We start from the raw sequence: 22,731 nt of genomic DNA on the forward strand, positions 1-22,731 counted from the left end.
TTTGTACATCTCTGCTACTCTCAAGCCTCCAAGGACACATGAGATCTAAACTCTGTTTTTTTTTTAAGATTTGTCTTATTTTTGTTTACATGTATGTGTGCCTATGTGTATGCATGCAGGTGTCTGGAGTCTGGAAGAGGACTTTGGATCCCCTGGAGCTGGAGTGACAGGTAACTGTGACCTGCCTGATGTGGGTCAAGTCCTCAGCAAGAGCAGCAAGTACTCTTCACTGCTGAGCCGTCTCAGGCCACTCCCTGCTGTTGTTCTTAAAGAATCAGTTAAAGATATGTTGGGGACTGTCTAGCAAATGTGAATTTGTACCCTATGTGCGGGTGGACGTGTGTGTGTGTGTGTGTGTGTGTGTGTGTGTGTGTGTGTATGCGTGCGTGCGTGCGTGCATGTGGATATGTGTGTTCACAGGCTAATCTTTCCTCCATCATTTTCCACCTTATAAACCAAGGCAGCAGCTCACAGTTGAGCCCGGAGCTTTGCAATTCAGCCGGCCGGCCAAGAACGCTGTCTGTGCCTCCCAAGGCTGGGGGCATGGGCTGCCAAGCCTGGGTGCTGGGATCTACTCTTCATGCTTGAGTGCTTTTCCCACGGAGCTGTCTCCCCATCTTCTGGTGTCATTTTTTTTTTTTTTGAAAAATGCCCCCAATTCTTTAAGCTCCAGAACCTCCAAACCTGAGTTTTTCAATAAATGATAGTTATTATTATGTTTTGGAAACCCAGAGATGGGACTTTTGAAGGGAAAAAGAAACCATTCTTGGGGTCCTGGTGCTACCATGTAGTTACTGAGGAGTTACAGGCAAGGGTCTATGGAAGTCTACTCCCTACACACACACACACACACACACACACACACACACACACTCACACAAAACACAACACACATACACTCACCCAGATGCATACACACTCACATACACATACTTATACACAGACACACAGACACACAGACACACACACACACTTATGTAGACTCACACTACAGTTATGAACCACAGTGTGAGGACAGAAACCAGGCAGAAGCAAGTGAGGGGTTCACGCTCAGCTTAGTCTGAACCCCCTGTCTCCTGCCTGCCCTTGCCTGGGCCCTATCCCTAGGGCTTCCTCGGAAATAATAAGGAGCCATGCCCAGCTGCACAGTGGGAATCCTGGAGACTCCATCCCAGAGGCCGCTCAGAGTGACAGCCCTCCCTAAGAGCTCTGTCCAGTTCTGCAGACTATCAGAGCCCCCACCCCATCCCCCAGCCCCAGCCTGTTCTTAGTTCAGGCCTACACCTACACACCCACACACCTACACATCTACACACAGCGAATAAGCTGAGGGATGAGCTGTGCAAATCAAGCCCAGGTTCCGACTCCGGCTTTCCCTCAGGCTGAGTGGCCTGAAGCGTATCACTTTCCCAGGTGTTCTCCGGTCTCTGCCCCACACAATTAGAGAGGCAGGGTTGCAAACTGACTAGCCAGTTCTCAGTCACCGCCCCTCCCCGCAGGATTACAAGCTCTAATAACTCAGCCTGGATCCCTGCAAATGAGCAGGGTGAGAAGGTATAAGAGCGTGAGCAGGGCCTGGGATCCCTCTCTGAAAGCCCTGGCTGTCTGATGCCCTGACACCAGCAGGCTCTCAGCAGGATGGGCAGAAGATGGCTCATCACAGGGGGAGCCGCCCCAACAGGCTGGACCCCTCCTACACTTACGTGAGAGGCTTCTCCAGGCGGCTCCCAGAGGACCCTACGATCTCTCCAAGGGTACAGAAGGCCTGGCCCAGGAAGTCCTGCAGACCCAGGAGCAGAAGAGACCAGCGTCAGCCACCATGTTCACAGCCACCCCTCCCCCACTGAAGTGACAACATGCAGCCTTAGATACACGCTCTCCGAGGGCAGCCCAGGGCCCAGCCAGAATATGGCATTCAAGAGTGATAGCCTGGGCTTGCTGGGCAGTCACGGGCGGAACTCACGTGTTTAGATAAATCCGGGCTCTTGGAGTCCACGTCGTATCTACAGGGAACACAGAGAAATGGTAATGGCAGACAGGGGACATCCCACCTAACCCTGCCTGGCTGTCAAGTGTACTCTGTAAGCACTGGGAGTCTTGGAGGCTCCTCCTGTCCCAATCTTGGGGAAGATCTCAGGTTGAAGAGTAGTCCTATGGGTCTCTTGGGATTTACGCAGACCCACCCGAAGGAAGGCCAACTCTCACAAGCTGTCCGTTGGCCTCGACACTCTGCCACGGCACACACATATACTCACACGAACAAATATAATTCTTTTTTTTTTTTTTTTTTAAGAGTTACTCATTTCCCTGCGCAAGTGTTCTATCTCACTAAGGATGGAAAACGGCACAAGTGGACCCTGGATCCCGGCTGGATCACAGACGGCTGAGTCACCCTACCCATCACTCCCAGTTGGCGTCAGTGTGGTCTGCCCGGCAGCTCTGTACTTACACCCTCTCCTTCCCCGCGCAGGGGTCACTCCTAAGAAGGGGAGGCATGGCTACCCCGTGTGGGCTGCAGGCCGGCTGAGCTGGTCCCTCTCCTGGAGCCAGCTAGGCCGCAGGCTCCTCTCCCAGGGTCCTGCTTGCCACATTTCCTCCATCAGCCTCCCCTGCTCTAGGCTCCAACGCGGGCCCCTGCTAAGGGCCAGGGGTCACCACCACCCACTGTCTGGAGCATCTTGCCTCTCCAGACTGTCACCAAACTTCTCTGTCCTGTCACGGGCCATGTTTGTTCACACTTCTCAGCCCTTCTATGCTTCCCACGCTAGCTCCCAAGTTTCTGCCTCCCCCAGCCCGACCCCAAATTTTTTCCAGATTCCTCCAGGCCCCAGCCCCTTCCTTTCCCTCTCTATCGATTCTTCTCCGGGACACTGCCCTTTGCCCTCACAGCCCCTGGAAATAACACAAACTCCCTGCCTGGTCACCGAGAGGGAAAAGCCCTCCTGATGGCCCTGTCCCTCTTTCTGGTGGACACACAGACACCAGAGCCTACTTGTCCCCTGACCTCTGCAGAGAGGAGACTAGATGCACCCCCAATGTGGGGAGAGGCCACCCACCAGGTACCTTGGATGCCAGGGAGCAAAAGTCACATAGGTGGAGGCCTAAACCCCATCCATGGATGCCCCCCAGAGTCAGGCGCCTCACCCCCCCAAACCCTCCCCCCCACTTAAATGATAAAATTCTGGATAAGATCTGGCACCTCCTTTTCCACACCCTAGTAAGACAGGAGGTAGATTTTGCCTGTCACTTTTATCTTCCTGAGCTCCCAGAATATTCCCTGCTTCTCTACCTCTACCCCGTCACCCCAGGCCCGAGTCCCACAGACCTCATCCCCCGTCCCTTGTCACTCCCGAGTGAGCCCCCACCTTCCACTCACAGGTCAAAACGGAGGTTCTGCTTCTCCTCAAAGAAGTAATCCACAATGAACTTGCGCACAAAGTCTGGGTTGAGCGTGTTATCGATGACCTCGGTGCGTCCGAACTGCAAGAGAAGGGGCCGCTGTGACTGACGGGACAGTGTGGCCCCAGTCCCTGGGCACTGGCCTGCGGGCTCTCTCTGGGTGCTGCCTCCTGCAAGCAGGGATACCTCTCTCCACACCCCCTCCTCCCTCCCCAGGTATGAGCTCCAGGAAGCTCTTGGAGGGTAGGTGGGGTCACACCTGAGGGGCCCTGTGTGCTCTGCCCTTAGCCCAGGCTGTACCCTTTGCCTGGACTCTCTTCACCACCAGGCAGGCTGTCCTAGTTAGGGTGACTATTGCTGGGATGAAACCCACAACCAAAACAGCTTGAGGAGGAAAGGGTGTTTTCGGCTCACACTTCCACATCATGGTGGAAGGAAGTCAGGACAGGAACTCAAGCAGGGCAGGATCCTGGAGGCAGGAGCTGATGCAGAGGCCATAGAGGGGTGCTGCTGACTGGCTTGTTCCCCATGGCTTGCTCAACCTGCTTTTTGTTTGTCTGTTTGTTTGAGACAGGTTTCTCTGTGTAGCCCTGGCAGTCCTGAAACTTGCTCTGTAGACCAGGCTGACCTCAAACTCAGAGATTCACCTGCCTCTGCCTCCTGAGTGCTGCAATTAAAGGTGTGTACCCCCATCACCCAGCTCCCAGCCTGCTTTCTTATAGAACCCAGGACCACCAGCTGATGGATGGCACCACCCACCATGGGCTGGGCCCTCCTCCCCTGTAAATCACTAATTAAGAAAATGCCCTACAGGCTTGCCTGCAGCTGGATCTTATGGAAGCATTTCCTCAGCTGAGGCTCCTTCTTCTCTGACTACAATATCTTGTGTCAAGTTGACATAAAACTAGCACACAGGTCCTCCCATCCCTCAAGGCCCAGTGCTGACACCTCCTCCTCCTGGGAACCTTCTAGATAATCCACCCCAAAGGTTTACTTCTCTGAGCCACCCAACCCTATCACCATTGTCTCTGATGCCACAATTAGGGGTATACGTTTTCAGTGTGTGTGTGTGTGTGTGTGTGTGTGTGAGAGAGAGAGAGAGAGACATGGTTTCATGTACCCCAGGTTAGCCTCCCATTCTCTAAGTAGCTGACGATCCACCTTGAGCTCCTGTCACACGAGACTCCGAGGTGGGAGGCAGCCCCCTAGAGGATCCACCTCCCCCTACTGCCACCCTTGGAGTGTGGGCTGGACCCAACACACATTCCTGTTTCTTCTTTTGAGACAGGGGCTCAGGGTGTAGCCTGGGCTAGTCCCAGAGTCGCTGTGTAGCCCCAGATGGCGTTGGTTTCCTAATACACCTGCCTCTGCCCTAAATGCTGGGATTATAGGTGTGTGCTTAACGACACCCTTCTGATAGGTAGAAGGTACACAAATTACAAGATGTCCTTCGAGAGACTGTGCTATCGACCACAGGGCTTCCATCTTGGAGAGCCTTCTGCTCTGTCTTGCTTGCTCACTTTCATACAGTGAGATTCAGGGCCTTCCCATCGTGGCCCTGCCAATCCCAGCTTCACGCCCCCCCCCTTCTCCTGGCCCCGCCTCCTCTGCAAGCCTCACGCTTTCTCATTTCCTATTGGCTCCTCCACATAGGCTGATTCCTGAGGCTTGAGGGCACGGCTCCCCAGTCACCATCCCCATGCATTGCCTGGAAATTACTCATGGAGTTTCTCTCTGCCCGACAGGACCGTGAGCACACACAGGTCCCCGGAGGACCCCTCTGAACATTCTGTGCCCTAGTCCTATGCAATGCCTTGGGGCAGGCCTCCCCATCTTAGAGATGAGAATGTGGAAGCCCAGAGAAGCCAAGTCATTTGTCTAGGACCACCCAGCCAAGACTTGCTGACCTGCCTGAAGGCACAAGCCAGGCTTGTGAGTTCTAGGCCATGTGGTGCCACAGGTATTAAGGGGAGATGAGACCCACACGGTACATAAAACCCACAGGTATTAAGGGGAGATGAGACCCACACGGTACATAAAACCCACAGGTATTATAAGGAGATGAGACCCACACGGTACATAAAACCCACAGGTATTAAGGGGAGATGAGACCCACACGGTACATAAAACCCACAGGTATTATAAGGAGATGAGACCCACACGGTACATAAAACCCACAGGTATTATAAGGAGATGAGACCCACACGGTACATAAAACCCACAGGTATTAAGGGGAGATGAGACCCACACAGTACATAAAACCCACAGGTATTAAGGGGAGATGAGACCCACACGGTACATAAAACCCACAGGTATTAAGGGGAGATGAGACCCACATGGTACATAAAACCCACAGGTATTAAGGGGAGATGAGACCCACATGGTATATAAAACCCACAGGTATTATAAGGAGATGAGACCCACATGGTACATAAAACCCACAGGTATTAAGGGGAGATGAGACCCACACAGTACATAATATCCACAGGTATTATAAGGAGATGAGACCCACACTAAGACTGGCTTATTGCAGACACACTGGAGCAGCCAATGAGGAGCTGGATGAGTGTAGCAGCTCCTCAGCCTCCTCAGGAGCTGTGAGGTCCCATCAGAGGATGGAGACTGATCTGTCTCCCGCACATTCCCAGCTGTATTCCAGCCCGCTCTGTGTTGCGCACAGGTTGCTTGCTTTTGCAGAGCTGTGGGTCAGCCCAGGGCCTTGCCCACCCTAGGCAAGAGCTCTACTGGGGAGCCAAGAGCCACACCCAGGCTCTCATCAGCTTTTGAGACCTTAGCATAGGCAGGCGTGGCACTCAGTAGTGAGCTACAGGAGCAGATCATGAATGTCATACCTGAAGACGTCTCTATCCCACTCAGAGTCATTCAACAGATACCGATGACATGGTGCAGTCACAGCAACTAAAAGCACCCCAAGCCTGGGTGTGACGGTGCACACTTGGAATCCTAGCACTCAGGAGGTGGAAATGGGGGATCAGAAGTCCAAAGCTATCTTTAACCGCATAATGAGCCTGAGGCTGGCCCACACTATCGTCTTCACAAGGCTGTCTTTAAAAAAATAAAAGTGTATGTGGGTGTAGGTGAGGGTGGGTAAAGAGATGGCTCAGTGGTTAAGAGCACTTGCTACACGATCCTGAGGTGAGAGGTCAGATCCCAGCATCCCCATAACAAGAAGCTGGGCATAACAAATATGCCTGTAAAGCCCAGATCCGAGGTAGGGCAGAGGTAGGCGGATCTGCTGTGGTTTGCTGGCTTTAGCCTAAGAAAAGAAGCCCCAGATTCCAGGAGAGACCCTGCCTCAAAGGAATAAATAGGTGGAGACTGACAGAGGAGGCCATCCAATGCCCTCTTCTGGCCTCTGCACATGTTCACAGGCACACATAATGCATACACTCACAAACACTTATATAAAGAACAGAACGAAACACAGAGCTCCCGTGTAGGACCCAGAGCCCCCACACAGAACACAGAGCTCCATAGAAGGATCCAGAGCTCCAGCCCAGGACCTCATTTATCCCTTTCAGTGTCTGTTCTGAGCTACTCAGCAAGTGAGCTACAGGCAAGGGAGCTCTTTACCCAGTGTGACTGGTTACAGCCGGCTGACCTAGACAAGCCAGCGGAGCTTAGGGAACGCAGCGTAAGGTCAGCTCCCGCCCGGCCTGCGTGGACACTCCTAAACTACCCATAGGCTGATTTCAGAATCACCGTGCTGTTTTCAGTTTTCACTGTCTCGTGGGGTGTGATAAACCAAATGGATTTTTTGGCCTGTGCTCATTCCTTTTGTGTGAGAGTCAGATTTTTTTTTAAATCATGTTTTAACAGGTGCTTAAAAAAACCAAACAAAAAACCACGCTCAGCCCCGACCCAGGACAATTAAAAGTGGAAGCTCGTGTGGGGCCCAAACAAACACCTGTACATTTGGGAGGGGTCTCTAGACACCGCTAACCAGGCGGAGGGGGACTGGGAGAGGGAGGGAGAAAACTAACATTTACAGAGCCTCTGCTGAATGTTCCGTAGATCGAGTGGATAATTAAGCTATCTCATTTAATTCTCGTAAAAATTCTAAGGGTTATTACCCGTTTTACAAGCGCAGAAACAAATCAGCAAGGTTAAGTAACCTGCCCACGGCCACACAGCAAGGGACTCCAAAGCCCATTATATTTTTTACTTCATCCTCACTGCCGGGAGCCGTGAGAACTGGTGGAAATCAGACGAGGAGGTTTGTTTCCCAAGCACTGTGGACGGCCCTGCTGTGTGGTAGCAGGCGGGGATGGCGGCGGGGCACCGCAGGGGCAGCGAAACTGGACGCCCTTCTCTCCTCTAAACTCCACAACCACCTCAAAGACAGCGCCCGCTGCAAAGGATTTCCTGCGTGCTCCTGCCCCTTCCAAGTAAACCTCCTGTCTTCAGACAAAAGGAATATTTCTCCTAATGGCTTCCTTGCAGGAGGCTGGCAGGTAAATACTCAGGTTTTAGAGACTTCTCTGGCAAGACCAGACGCCCTTTGGGGAAGTGCCCTACCGCTCAGTTTCAACACCTCCAGGCTGAGGCATCCTCCCAGCAGGGCTGGCAGACACCCCCTTTCCCAGCACAGCCCCAACCCAGCCCCCACGGAACACCCCCTACCCTATCAGGGAGGATGACAGCGGCTGCTTTGAAAAGCCACACTTGAAGCCTCGACAAGGGGGATTCCCTGGAGACCGCTCACTGCTGGAGGAGGAGATGGGGTTCCCCTGGAAACAGGATGGGAGGGGGCTCCAAAGGCCCCTGGAACGTGGAGGGGCTTGAAGGATTTCTAGGACTCAGATGTAATTAACATATGCACATCACAACTGTGAAATCAACAGCCAGGGGCCTGCGGAGGAAGCTTTATAGCTTTCATTAGTTGGGCTAATAACAGAGAGGGGCGTGTGTGCTGAAATCCAGACTGTAAAAATCTAAGAGGCCACTGGGGTCTCCACCTCCAAGTATACTCCTGCTAAGGAAGGCAAAAACTGATGGCGGTGAGGGTGGGGGTCCACCTGGGTGCTGTGTGTTCACAGAGAACTGCCGAGTTCTCCAGGCAGAATGGCCTTGACGAGATGAAGCATGAGCCAGAGACTGTTGGCATTCTGACTACTGTGTGCATCCCACCATGGGGGGCGGGGGGGCAGGGGCGGTGTGTGTGTGTGTGTGCGCGCGTGTGCGCGCGCAGGTTGGGGGGGGGCAGGGGGGCACAGGCCCCTTACCATCCGGAGTCTAGAGCTGGGACACTTTCTCAGAATTGTTTGTGCATCCTTCTAGTTCCTTATTCTGCACCACTGCTTGGTCTAAGCTCTGAGCTCGGAGGACGAGGGAGCAGGACTCTTGTGTAGCATGAGCACCCTGAACCCCAAGCAAGCCCCAGGCAAGCACAGGGGTCCCAATGAACCAAGGCTGTAGGAAGCCAGGGAACCAGCTCATGGAATAGACGCAGGAGACTTTCAGAACCTTCCCGGCACTCCGAGCTGGATGAGCAACGAACAGGAGGGGGGTAGGGGGCTCCCTGACCTCAGGACTGGGACACCTCTGGGAGAAAAGAATAAAAAGCACACACCAGAAGGAGCCTGGAAATGAGCACATTTGCCCTCCGAAAGGCTTCGTCCCTAGCAACAAACCCAGCGAAGCTTTTCAAGGAAGCCGCTCCCAAGGGTTCCGATGACTAAGCTCCACGAACATCAATTAAGCGGAATTAACTGCAGATCATCCAGTCCACTGAGACCCCCAGAGAGAGGCAAACCTTGAAACTTCTTCAGGGACTGAATTAAGTGGTTCCCAGGAGCTCTGCCATACAGAAGAATGGGCATTTCTGGGGACAGATGAGTCCCCATGCTCAAGTGTCCTCAGGACATGTCGGAGCAGGAGCAGGTTGTGCGAACTCTGGTCAGCCAAGCAAGGCCTCCTTTAATGCTGAATTGATTCCCGAGTGAGGCCCGAAGGGACCGGCCCATCAGGACAATGGCCTGGCCTGATGGGGAGGGAGGCTGCAGGCTGTCCTGTGGCTGCTGCCAGGTGGGTCTGGCTATGGAAGGCCCCGGGAAAGGGAGGTGGTCCACTCGGTGTCAGAGGCCGAGGCCCCTCTGCTGGCTCTGAGTGGGTCTGGGACCCTGCAGCTGAGCGCAGGAGTCTGTGGGTTCACACCCGCATCTTCTGGGGAGAAGAGCCATGGTTTTGATGGGGGTGGGGTTCTTAAACAGAACGATACCATGCACGGAGGAGCTCCGAGGGCCATCAGTTCTGCCTGTGAATGCAGATCCCATGGCCACAGTACAGGGAAGCCACTCACAGCACAGAGTCTGGGGCCTGTGTGACCCTGGCTAAGTCTCTTCACCTCTCTCTGCCTCAGTTTCCTCTTGTGTGCCTATATTATGGAGGCATGGGTGACTTACAGAAGACTCCTGGGACTTAGGCATCCTCTGTAAATGACTGCAAGCCTGTCACCTGAAGGAAGTGAGTGTCCCCCATGACCCTGCATCTTCTCCCCAGTTGTCCTCTGGTCTGATCACCTGGCTTCTCTTTCCTCTGCAGTTTCCGTTCCTCAGAAGCCTGTCCTCCATACACAGGACCCACCTGCGCTGGGGGGCCCCCGAGAGCCCTCCTCTGATGGGGCAGGCTGAGGGTCTCACAAGGCACAAGGAAGCAGGCCCTTCCCCTCCCCAGGGGCTCCTCACAGCCCCAGCTCTGCATGAGGCCAGGAGCCCACCAGAGGACACACTCTGACCCCCTACCCGGCACACTCGTGCACACACACACACACACACACACACACAGAGACAGACAGACAGACAGACAGACAGAGAGGCTGGCCTGACAGGTAACACACAGGAGCCTGGGAAGTGCCCGCTGTGCTGTTCCCAGGTTTCTAGAATCTGGGCCCCTTTCTCCTCTCAACTTCCTAACAACAGAAGGCAGCCCAAGGATGTTGCCCAGCACTGGGCAAAATGCCCCATAAAATACCCACGACCCAGGGACATGGGGAGCAAAAGCCAGAAGAGCACAGTGGGATGGCCGGGATGGTTCTTCTGGGGGGGGCTGGTTGGTTTTTAAAACTGTGCACCAGAAGGTGTGGTTCCCTGGGGCTCTGGAGGAGGGTGGAGGACGGTGGAGGACGGTGGAGGACGGTGGAGGACGGTGGAGGACGGTGGAGGAGGCTGGAGGACGGTGGAGGACGGTGGAGGACTACTCAGGAAGGCTGCCTGATGACTGTGTCCAGTTGCTCAGTACTGACAACTGTGCAGGCTGGGTACGGTGGGCCGGTCTGTAGTCCCAGCCCAGATCCTTCCATACATGAGGATCAGGAATTCAAAGTCCATTTCAGCTACATAACGCCTTCCAGTTCAGCCTGGGCCACATGAGACTTTGTCTCAAAGATCATACCTTTATCACAATGCTTGTGCAGCCCTACTGTGTACTAGACACTAGGCTTTTTCCATGTACAGACTTAGTGTCCAGAATTACTTCACGAGGCAGTAGTATTGAGATCCCGTTTTACAGACAAGTAAGTGGAGGCTCAGAGAGACTGAGGGGATTCCTGAGGTCACACAGCTACTGGGCATAAAGACAGAACGGAAACCCAGGCAGGGTGCTTCCAAATCAATAAGGAATCGATATGATCACAAATCAATGGGGGCTGGGGAGCTGTCTTAGAAGGTAAACGCATGCCGTGCAAGCACAAGGCCCTGATTTCGGATTCTCAGAACCCACATCCAGCCAGGTGTGGCAGCTCACGTCTGTAAGTGAGGCCTACGGCAGTCGGTGGAAACAAGAGAAGCCTGGAAGACCTCGGGCCACCTCACGTGGTGTGCACAGCAGCAAACAGCAAAAGCAGACCTTGTCTCAAGCAAGGTGGGAGGCCAGGACTGACACCCAGAGTTGGCCTCTGACCTCCATGATGTGCACACTGCAGTGTGCACAGCACACGCATGCACACGCACACGCATGCACCTGCCCGTTCCTGTAGTTGATTGGCAGGTTGGTCCTAGAATAGACCAAATCCTTTCAATTAACCAATTCAGAGAGATGGGGGACTGGGCATTCTGGTCAAGGTCACACCGCTAATTAGGAAATGGTCCCAGACAGGGGCCTGGGTGTTGTGGAGGTATTTGTACACTGTGTAAAGATGTATTGCTGTGATTGGTGTAATAAAAAGCTGAATGGCCAATAGCTAGGCAGGAGGTATGGGTGGGACTTCCTGGCAGAGAGGGCACTCTGGGAGGAAGAGAAGCAGAGTTGCCATCCAGACATGGAGGAAACAGGAGGGGCAGTTCTGAGATGAGGTCACAAGCCTCGTGGGAGAACGTAGATTAAAAAATATGGATTAATTTAAGTTATACGAACTAGTTAGGAACAAGCCTAAGCTAAGGCCAAACTTTCATAATGTGAACTGGTGGCCCAAAGAAACATCCGACAACACTCAGACAGGTCAGCTGCCTGCCCAAGCAGCGTCAACCCCGCCTCACTCAGGCTTCCCTCTCCATCGAATCTTCCTCTTCCTCTGACTTTGTATTATGACCTCTCTTGTCTTCAAACAATTCTCCACAACCATGATGCCATTTAGTTTCCCCGGTGACCCCAGGAAGACACGCTATTATGGTCCCCATGGAGGGTGAGGAGTGCCAAGGGACTGCCAGGGAACCCAGCAGTCAAGAGGAGAGGCAGGTCTCCACAGCCCCCTGCCCCGGTAAGGAGTGGGGGGGGGCTCTCTGCAAGCCTGGAGAGCACTAAATCACCCCCCCCAACACACACACACACACACACACACACACACACACACGAGGCAGCACTTGCCTTTCACAAACTGCAGCTGGGATGGAGCTTCTGATACATTCCCCCCCCCCAGCTGTGGAGCCCCTCCCCTGGGGGGGGGAGGCCAGGAGCTGACAGACTGTATCCTCCATCCCAAGCTGCTCTCCATCCAGCTCCCCTGCAATTTTCGTTGAGTACTGATGGCTCCCAAATTGGGGATTTGAAAGCCCTGGCCGATCATGAATCACGTTCACCAGGATTAAAATTAGAGGCCAAGAGCCCTATCTGCCTCAGAGAGTAGGAATGGGAAGGGGTGCTTTCCCAGGCTGGGAGCTGTGTGCCCAACAGCTGACCACCTGGAGGGATGGAGAGGGACAGGAGGATCTGGTTCTGTTCCAGGCCTGCTACCATTTTGAGTCTGGAATGTTCCCAGAGAACAGTATCCCCAACAGAAGAAGTCGTGATGTGCTGGGGCTCAGTGCCTCCCTCACAGTATCCTGTTCTGTTTGGGCATCAAGGTGTGGAGGACGGGGGGGAGGGGAGGATACAGGGGTGGGGGGGGCACAGGGGTGGGGTGGGAGGACCGTGATTGGGATACCAGTCTGAATGAGGAGACCCAGGCTCAAGGCCTTCCCACCTCTGGAGCAGGATCGGGAAGGTGCCTAGCTAAGGATGTGAAATCCTAAGCTGCTTCTAATGAAAGACTTCCTGCCCCAAAAAAACCACCTCAGCTCCTAATTAGCCATTGTTCCACATAATCTGTTAAACGGTCCCAGCTCCCTCGGGGAATAGCCATTTGCCAATGAACTTGGCTGCCAAGCCACCAGCAAACCAGTCCCTCCCACGCCGTTCCACCCTCCTCGGCCTCATCAGGCTGTGGAATAGGTAGGGACAAGCAAGTCCAGGATTACTGTCCTCTAGCTCACCCCAAATTCTCATGTAGGCAAGGGTGTTATCAGTGTCCCTCCTTCTGGACGGAGCCCAGGCTTCTCCCTCAGCTGAAGATCCACTGTCGGCTGTGTGTGCATGCCGAGAACCTCCCATGAATGAACTCATCTAATCCTCAAAACAGCCTGTGAGCCAAGGACCCGCCCGCATTCTCCCAGGTGGACCGGTGGAAGCTGGTTTGGGATCTGACTTTGGGACCACACTCACAACAGTTCTGCTGCAGCCATAAAAGGCCGCTGGAGGCTGACACCACAGAGGGCATAGGGTCACCAGGAGACCCAGCCTAGAACCTCCAGGCTACAGGAAACACAATCTCCCTTCTGCAGATAAGCGCTTGGATACCACTCAGAAATCATGGCGGCCCCAGGTGGAAGGAAGGGCAAGAGTCCGCCCACACACGCTCGCAGGGGGACAGAAAAGCCCACTTTGAAACTCAGTGGCCTGGGCAGGGATCTGGGCTCAGAACAGTTCACAGTCTAGCCAAATTGCTGGGTGGAACAAGTACCCAGCGAGCCTCACGTTTCCTCCTCCAGGGCAGTGAGGGCCAAGGGAGTAGAGACGCTGCTGCTAGGGAGCATGCGTGTGGGGTGTGTGTGTGTGTGTGTGTGTGTGTGTGTGTGTGTTGGACATGTACACATGTGTGTCAGTGCCCATGGAGACCAGAAGAGGATATACTAAGGCTAGAGTTATAGGTTGTTGTGAGCCACCCAACTGTGGGTTTTGGGGATTGACCTTGGATCCTCCAGAAGGACAAAACGTACTCTTGAGTCATCTCTCCAGCCCTAGGACCTTGGCTTTTCATTTCCTAGGTCTCCTAAGCCCATTTTAGAGATAGGTAAACTGAGACTCCGGCAAGGTAAATGGCTCAGTTGGGTATCAGAATACTGAAGCTGAGCAGAGAACCTAGGGTTCCAACATCAAATTCAGGGCCTCCTCTCACGAGGCATTTGGCTGTGACTCATGACTAAATGAAAACCATGGGATGGGGTTAACAACATTATGGAGTGTCTAGGTCTCTTTGGAGGAGTCACAACATTCCCTCCCACTCAAGCCCTCGTCACCCACATGGACAGTGACCGTGGCTTACTCAGGACTGGGGAAACAGTCTGTAATACATCATCGCCCCATTCAAAGACGGACTCCAGCAAGGCACACATGATGGACATAACATCACATGGTCGGGTTAAAAAAAACCTCATCACTGACTCTGAGCTGCGGGAACTCTGGTGAGACAGACACGGGCGCTTCCAAACTCAATACGAAGGAAGCGGAAAACACCTGTCGCAAAGGGCCTGGACCGTATGAGGAGAGAACTCGGCTGCGCACAGAGCACGCATGCATTCACTTCTCTCTGCTCTTGACTGTGGATGGGACATGACTAGCTGTTTGAAGTGCCTGCTCCTGGGACCTCCCTGCAGTGACGGACTGGAACCTGAGAGCTCAAACCAACCCTTCCTACCTAGATTGTTTTCTTTCTCTCTCTCTCTCTCTCTCTCTCTCTCTCTCTCTCTCTCTCTCTCTCTCTCTCTCTCTCTCTCTCTGGCTTTTCAAAATGGTTTCTTTGTTTAGCCCTGGCTGTTGAGAAACTTGCTCTGTAGACCAGGCTGGCCTCAAACTCAGAGATCTGCCTGCCTCTGCCTCCTGAGTGCTGGGATTAAAGGTGTGCACCACCACCACCTCCCCTCTTCTAAGTTGCTTTTTGTCAGGGTATTTTATCACAAAAACAGAAACAAAATTAGGACACCGTCTATGGCATTTTTGTTACAGCAGCTTCCACAGACTAAACCGGTGCCCGCTACGATCCATGTGGCAGCATGGCCATGTGAAGGCACATGTCTAGCAGCCCCAGGAAGATCTGTCTGAGTATTTCCATGAGCACCATTTCCAGCCGGTGTTAAGATGTTAATGCTCTGAGATGGCTCACTGAGTAGTGTTTTGGTGGGAGCTGTGAGTGGCTGTGGGCGTGGCCTAGGCTGCATGCCCTGCAGGCGGTATGGGGGTGATCAGGTCACCCGAGGCTTTGCTTCCTATCGTTTCCTTTCCATGGGGACCTCAGCTTGGACAGCCAGCTGGTGAGCAGAGAGGGGCAGGACCCCCCACCCTACCCCCACCACTTTCAAGTTCATGGGCCCTGGGATGCACATCTTCTCAAATGACCCATTCTGAGACTCTGCCCTGCTGGCCACCTGAGGACACGCAGGAGGCCCAGGCAGGGCTTGATGCAGATAGCGCTCGATTTCCTAGGCTAAAATTACATCTTAGAGTCAATTTTCATAAAACGTGGTGACAGATTTAGGTGCCGAGAAGATGGGGCTTTCTCAGAAGGCATAAAAATGACCCAAATGGTTACAATCAGCTAAAAGCTGACAGGCAGGGGCGGGGAGTACAGCCTCCTCCTTCCCAGGACAGGCTGTTGGTGGGCAGGTTCAAGACGAGGCTCCACCCTTGACTCTCCTGGCCTGGGTAGGCTCAGCTCACATCCAGTGTTCTGGTAAAGAGAAGGCTTGTCCCCTCGGGGCAATGAACTGTGTGGGTGCCGTGGTGACCAAGCTGGCCTCTGCCTACTGGAAAGGGCCGCCCCCTTCTGAGGGCAGTGGTGGGTATAGGGGTCTCCCACTGTGGAGTCACACAGCACAGCAAGCAGGGCCCTGACACCCCCAGATGTTCAAGCACATCTTCCTTTCTCTAGAAAAAGCTAGAAGCCTGGGTCCCAGGTTGGGCCCTGGGGCTGCGCTCTCCTACCCTCACCCCATGACTCTGCTGTTAGTCCTCACCACCCTTTATTAGTAGATCACCCCCTCTGATCCCCGGGGGACCCTCCCATCCTGCATCGGGATCTGAAGACCCCAGCCACCCTGAGACTGACAGCCAAGAGCTGCCTTCAACGGAAGTTGCTTGCATGGCGAAGCCTCCTGCCCTGCATGCCGTCTGCCTGGGCTCTGTGCTGGGCCGTTTCGGGGCCCCTCTGGTTCTGTGGTCACCTCTGTCCACACAGCTCTGGAGCTGAGGACGTGGGTGGGCCGAGCAGATGGCATCGGTGCCCCAAATGGGACATGGACTAGCAGGCAGAAAGAGGTGGCCTGAGTCGACTGTGTCCCCCATGAGGTTCCTGTTTCTGGCTAGCAGTCCCCGATGGGGCCCTAGAAACCACCCCGTACACAGCCTGGCCTGGAAGAGTCACAGCTTCCAACCACCGCCATTCTTGTGAGTCACCATCTGTCCCTGTCCCCCTTAAGCCCACCTGTTACAGATCAAATCTTGGTGTCCCCCTCAGCCCATCGTCTCCAGGGCGGTGCTGCTGGAGGGGGGTGAGACCGTCGGGAGATGGGGCCCGTTGGGAGGTTATGTCTCTGGAGGTTCTTCAGGAAGGGGCCTGTGGGACCCCAGTCTCCTCCGCTGTGTTTAGATGTGGGAGGTTTTGCTCCGCTATGCACTCTCGCCCCACGCCAGTCAGGGGGGCCAACCAAGCATGGTGTCTCACGGTGTCTAAAAACATCCAAATACTGGGCTCAGTGGATAAAGGTGCCTCCACCAAGCCTGACCACCTAAGTTCGATCCCTGATATCTGCATGGTGAAAGGGAGAATCAATTCATAGTTAGCCCTCTGACTTCCACATGTGCCACTTTGTACCTACCACACACACATATGAAGAAATAACCGTAATTTTAAAAAATCCACATTGGGCCAGTGAGATGGCTCATCCGGTAAAGGAGCCTGCCACAAGTCTAAGCAGGATTCGAGGCACGGGACCCACACGGTGGAAGCTGTCCTCTGACCTCCACAAGCACATCACGACACATGCCACCAAACAGGGGTCTCTCTATTATGTAGCCCTGGAAACTCGCTATGTAGAAGGGGCTAGCCTTGAACTCCAGAAACACACACCCACACCACACGCTGCAAGCATCCAGGCATCCACTCACACCTGCTCTACCGTTCCCGCGTCTTTCCCGCTTCCCTACCTCTTGGTACGTGGCTGGCATCTCACACACACACTATGCGCTGCAAATGTTGACTAACGGAGCGAGCCACCAGCGAGACCTGAACTCAGGTGATTACTAGGGTGAGCGCCATATGTAAAGAAGCACCATGGATCTTTACCGCTGACATCTCGTTTCCCATTGCAGGCCATATCCTCATCTCTGTGTGTGGAATTCAATCCAGAGTCCACCTCCACCAAGACCTGGAACCCCGAGCAAAGCTCAGGTGTGTCCATGCCCTGCCCTACATGTGTGTGTCTGGTCAAGGGAAGGGGGTGTAACCAAGAAGCTTGGACAATTGGAGGCCCTGGACCTAACGGAGACTATTTTCAATTATAGAATGTAATTAACAGTCGGCCAAGCAGTGCCCTTCTGAAGAGGTCCTTCCAGACTCGCTCTAATGAATCACCAAGCCACGGGGGTGCTCCTGGTGCTCAAATCTGGAAGCTCGGCCAAAGGCCTCCCAAGTAATTAGTCCACTGAAGCAGCCTAAACGGTTCCCTAGCAATCTGGTTTGTGCTTGGATGGGTTTCAGCCTTAGAGAGTGAAGTCACGTCAACGCAGCCTCAGTGGAAGGAGTTCCACACCCTCCGCCCTTTGCTTCCACAAAGTCTGGCGACCCAGCCTGGGTCCTGCTCTTTCCAGCCTCACTCTGGACCTTTCCTGGGGAGCATGTTAGGGGACACCGAGCAGTCTATGCAGAGGTCCCCATACCTCCCCTCCCAGGAGCTGATGGGGAAGGGGATGAGGAGATGCCAAGATCACAAAGGCCGAGGCCTCACCCAACCCTTTCCTGTCCTGTTCATTGGACAGTCACAGGAAGCCAGCTTCAGCAACAAGCCAAAGAAACTGCATGTTCCCGCTCTAGAAGAAGACAACTCTTCCTTCCACCCCTCACTTCGGCCCTGTCCTTTCACGAGTCAGGAGGGCCACTGGGCTTCACCATCAGGTTCCCCCAGCTCATCCTTCTCCGCTGAGAGCTCAGTGAGGGGCAAGGAGGCCGACATGGGGAAAAGACAGCAGCCACCATTTCTTATCTTCCTGCACGGGTCTGAATTGCATTCCTAAGCTGTTCCTTCCATTAGCAACCATTTATGGAGTGTCTCCTGTGTGCTGGGCACTGCTCTGGGTGCTCAAAATGGAACAGTAGGCGAAGAGCTTGGAAATCCCCTGCCCGTGACATGTGACAAGGTAAACATTGACTCCAGAGTCTGGTTGACGGTAAAAAGTGATAAGGAGACATAAAAGGGGGGTATGTGAGGTGTATGGGGAGACCGAGACCTTCGCTGAGGAGAGAAGGCATTATGATGGGTGTGAGGATGATCTGAAGAAATCATGGAGGGGGTACAGGGGTGTAAGAAAAGAGCATGGCTGGGCAGCACATGCAAAGGTCCTGAAGCAGGAGCTCCATGTGTGCTGGAGAGGGTGGTAGGGAGATTCGGGGAACAGGTAACAGGAGGTGAGGTCAGCCATCCAGGTAAAGATGTCAGAAAAATTGGGCCTGGGGGTCCTGGAAGGCCCAGAGTTTGGCCTTCTTGCAGCCACCGGACAGCTCTGGGCACAGAAAGGATAAAGTGTGACGAGCTTCCAGCTGGCCCCTTCCAGCGGCTGCGTGGGAGGAGATGGAGGCATCTGGATCAGGCAGAGGAGAACTGGGAAGGATTTCTGAGCAGGGGATCCCTGCACTGAGGCTATGTTCACATTAGCCAGAAACATGGGAGTCTGCTGGGGAGGCGCAGGGTTAACAAGGGAGCCCTGCACCAGACCCCAAGGGGAGCCATGTGAGCCTGGACTCTTCCCTTTGTGTCTGGGGTGTCCTTGAAGACAGGTTACGTCTCCTCACACTGGGGGTCCTTGAGATGTGATGACCAATTTTGTCATCTTGGTTGGATTAAGAGGAGCCTAGGAGAGCAGAGAAGTACAGCCCTGGGTGCCTGTGAGGTATTTCTAGAGGGGTAATTAAATGGTTTAATCCACTGATGGATTCAAACTTTAATAGAATACTAATAGGTGGTAGAACTGTGGAATGTGGGTCCTGGATAGAGGAAGAGGTCACTGCAGGGCATGCCCTTCGGGGCTAGATTGTTTTCAAAAGTTTTTTTACATTTATTTATTGGTTTTTTTTTTTTTTTTTGAGACAGTTTCTCTGTATAGATATTTTACATTTGTTTATGCTACAGAATGTTACTTTATGTGAAGGTGTGTTACATTTGTTTATGCTGCATTTGTTTAATGATGTAAGGATGTGTGTTTAATTATGTAAAGATGTGTTAATTTGTTTCACCTTGCCTGCCTAAGGTATCTGATTGGTCTAATAAGGAGCTGATCAGCCCATAGCTAGGCAAGAAAGGTAGGCTGGACCGGCTGGCAGGCAGAGAGAATAAATAGGAGAAATCTAGGAAGAGGGTGGGACCAAGAGGAGAGAATGAGGGGGGAAGAGAGGGACACTCCAGGGGCCAGAAGCCAGGCGGCCGCCAGACAGAAAGACAGACAGGAGAAGCAGTGAAAGGAAGATATACAGAAGGAAAGAAAAGTTCAAAACAAAACAAAACAAAAAAACCTAAGGCAAAAGGCAGACAAAGAGAAACAGGCTAGCCAGAAACGGGCCTAAGCTAGGCCGAGCATTCAAAACTATTAAGTCTCTGTGTCGTGATTTGGGAGCTGGTTGGTGGCCTAAAAGAAAGTCTGCTCCAGCTGGGTTTAGAAGTAATGGACTCGCTAGTCTGATGGAGGAGATGTCGGAACAGCACTGCCTCCAGACTCTGGCATGGACACGGCTGGCTGCTTTTAGCCAAGCTTACAGTGGGGACTAGAAGCAAGAAGCAGACAGACCTGAAAAGCGCAGAATGGCCAGAAAAGCACTGTTGGAGCTGTGGACCGGGAGGGTGTAGTGTTAGGGTGCACATCATGAGCCCAGTGTATTCCCAGGCACGGAGGGAGCTACAGGATCTGGTGTTTGCCCTGCTGGGTGGCTCTGGTGGTCTTGCTTCGGTCCTGGTCCTTTTCTGCTGTTCTCCCATTCCTCCATTTTGAAATGGGAACGTGTACTCGGGGCCACGGTATCTTGGAAATGTGTAGCTTGTGTGTCCCCCCCTCCCCCAAGTTTACAGCTAAAAGTTGCCTTGAGTCTCCTGATGGGACTGTTAAGAATATGGAGACCATGAAGAATGAACTAAATGCATTTTGTATTATGAGACTAATGTGAGCCTTTTGGGGGTTAGGGATAGATTTTCAGTTATTAATACTGTCAGCTTAACTAGATTGAGAAACGTGATTAACAGAGCACATTTCTTCCTCCTCCTCTTTCTCCTCTTTAGTCTGTGTAGCTCTGGCCGTCCTGAAACTTGATCTGTAGACCAGGCTGGACTCAAACTCAGAGATCCTCCTGCCTCTGTCTCCCGCATGCTGGGATTAAAGGCATGCGCCACCACAAATGGCTTAAAACTCATTTCTATATACATGTGGGAGGGAGTTTCCAGAGATTATTAGTTAGATCATGACGGCTCTGATTTAATGAATGCATTTTTTTTCCTTGTTAATGAGTACTTTAATCCCCTGCAAATCAGATTTTCTATGGAATGATTAGGCGGTGGGGCTGGAGTAGGGAGTTAGTGAGACCATGTCCCTGGGTGCTCTATCCTTCCGGGGCATTTCCTCCATCCTCTGCTTCCTGTCTTCCATGAGGTGAACAGCTTCCCCTACCACATGCTCCCGAACCAAGTGCGTGGGGCCAAGTAACCATAGCTAGACTCTCTGAAATGTCAGCCAAAATTAAGCTCTATTTCTTTAAGCTGTTGTCTCAGCTACACAAAGCAGCTCACACAGTCACATCTCCCTCCGGCCGGGGCTACCGAGGACAGGCCCAGGCTGCTCTGCCTTGTAGACAGGTGGAGTAGCTGCAGAGGGACCACTCTGAGGCAGGGAAGGGGGGCACCTACCTCCCTCCATTGCTTGTTCTCCATCCCTTGAGTGTACATGACACACACTGGAGAAGAGAGGAAAAAACATGGTTACTTTCTCAGGCCAAGGAAGGTGGAGGGTCAAGAGCCTCAGCCTGGATTGTTCGGTTGGGTCTGGGGAAAGGGTGGGCGCCTGCCGAGGCAACTGGGGTTTTGGTGAGTGAGGGTCACCTGGCCTCCAAGCCTTGACCACGGTTGCTCATTTTTTTGTCCCCCCCCCCACCCCACCCCCACCCCCGAGACAGGGTTTCTCTGTGTAACAGCCATGGATGTCTGGAACTCACTCTGCAGATCAGGCTGCCCTTGAACTCACAGAGATCCTCCTGCCTCTGCCTCCAGAGTACTGGGATTAAAAACACCTGGCCTGCTCTGGTGTTTTTGTGGTACTGAGATTGGCCCCAGATCCGTGGACAAGCACCCCGCCACTGAGTTACACCTCCAGTTCCACAGCGGATCTCTCTCCCCACACAATATCACTTGGCAGTTGGCTTGGCAAAGAAGCCTGGGACCTCAGCATGACTTTTAGGAGGGAACTTGAGGGCTGTCAGTCATAGAAAGGGTCCTGGGTGTGAGGAAGGTGGACCGGTGGGCATGACGGAGAGCTGAGCGGCAGGTGTGGTGAGGACGGCACCTGAAACACTGTGTCCCTTCAGAGCCTATGGCTGTCACCGGATCCTCTTCACTGATGGGGAAACTGAGGCTCTTAGGAGGCCATGCTCATGGCCAGCCCTGCTCAGGACTAGAGCCCAGCCCTCCCAAACCCATGCTCGTTCCCCCAGACCACAGTCAACAAAAATGTACCAGTTCCCACGGGGACAGAGGCTTTTTGTCCCAGACACCCCAACACCTCCCAAGCTGCTCTGAGGTGCTGAGACCTCACAAGTACGGAGGCAGAGTGGGACCAACACCCCAGCTCTTCTTTGGACGCCACCAGTGCAGCATCCCCCAGCCCCCATGCCCGTCCAGCTCCAGCACTCAGCGCGAGCTGCTGGTGGCTGTTGTCACCATTCACCAGGCCACTGTGTCACTGGGATGGCTGTGGCTAGCAGAGTGGGACTTACGTGGGTCAGACTTGGAAAACATGTCTTTGTCCAAGAGGTTCCTGCAAGAGGGGAGAAAGGAGAAATTAGCAGGGATGGAGGGGACAAGTGTCAGGACCTACACCGGGTGCTGAGCCTGGAGATGAGACGGCCTCCAGCCTGGCCTCTGACACAGTGGGAAGAGAAGACAGGCCCCTTAGCACACCTGATCAACTCCACCAAACGCCAGGAACCACACAGGGTGCCACACGCCTGTCACCTCAGCACTCAGGTAGAGGAGAGAGACAGAAGACTAAGGAGTTCAAGGCCAGCCCGGGGCAATATAGTGAATTAGACTAGCCTGGGCTACATGCAACTGGAAGGAAGGAAGGAAGGAAGGGAGGGAGGGAGGGAGGGAGGGAGGGAGGAAGGAAGGAAGGAAGGAAGGAAGGAAGGAAGGAAGGAAGGAAGGAAGGAGAAAGAAAAAAGAAAAAAGGAAAACGCAGATGCTGGGAGGCCCTGACGCCGCTCCAGTCTCCACTTTCCTACGATTCGAAGTGCTCCCCCAACCACGCCATAGTCACAGCCTCTTCAGATGCTACCACCACGGTGCCCCGGACCCTGGTGCTTCTCATGAGTCAGAC

The 22,731-nt window shown here is 53.5% G+C and overlaps 1 protein-coding gene across 1 annotated transcript in view; it reads right to left on the reverse strand.

Annotated features, from left to right (window-relative positions):
• The window catches only part of LOC114703973 (copine-5), a 53,329-nt gene that overhangs the window by 17,775 nt on the left and 12,823 nt on the right, over nucleotides 1-22,731 (reverse strand). The window contains exons 2-6 of the mRNA XM_028885020.2: nucleotides 22,130-22,170; nucleotides 21,048-21,094; nucleotides 3,377-3,480; nucleotides 1,964-2,003; nucleotides 1,704-1,780 (exon numbers count right to left, since the gene is read on the reverse strand). Of these exons, the coding sequence (XP_028740853.2) occupies nucleotides 1,704-1,780; nucleotides 1,964-2,003; nucleotides 3,377-3,480; nucleotides 21,048-21,094; nucleotides 22,130-22,170 (309 nt within the window). The remainder of the gene's footprint in view (nucleotides 1-1,703; nucleotides 1,781-1,963; nucleotides 2,004-3,376; nucleotides 3,481-21,047; nucleotides 21,095-22,129; nucleotides 22,171-22,731) is intronic.

Source organism: Peromyscus leucopus, chromosome 16_21, assembly GCF_004664715.2.
Source record: "Peromyscus leucopus breed LL Stock chromosome 16_21, UCI_PerLeu_2.1, whole genome shotgun sequence".
Lineage (NCBI taxonomy): Eukaryota > Metazoa > Chordata > Mammalia > Rodentia > Cricetidae > Peromyscus > Peromyscus leucopus.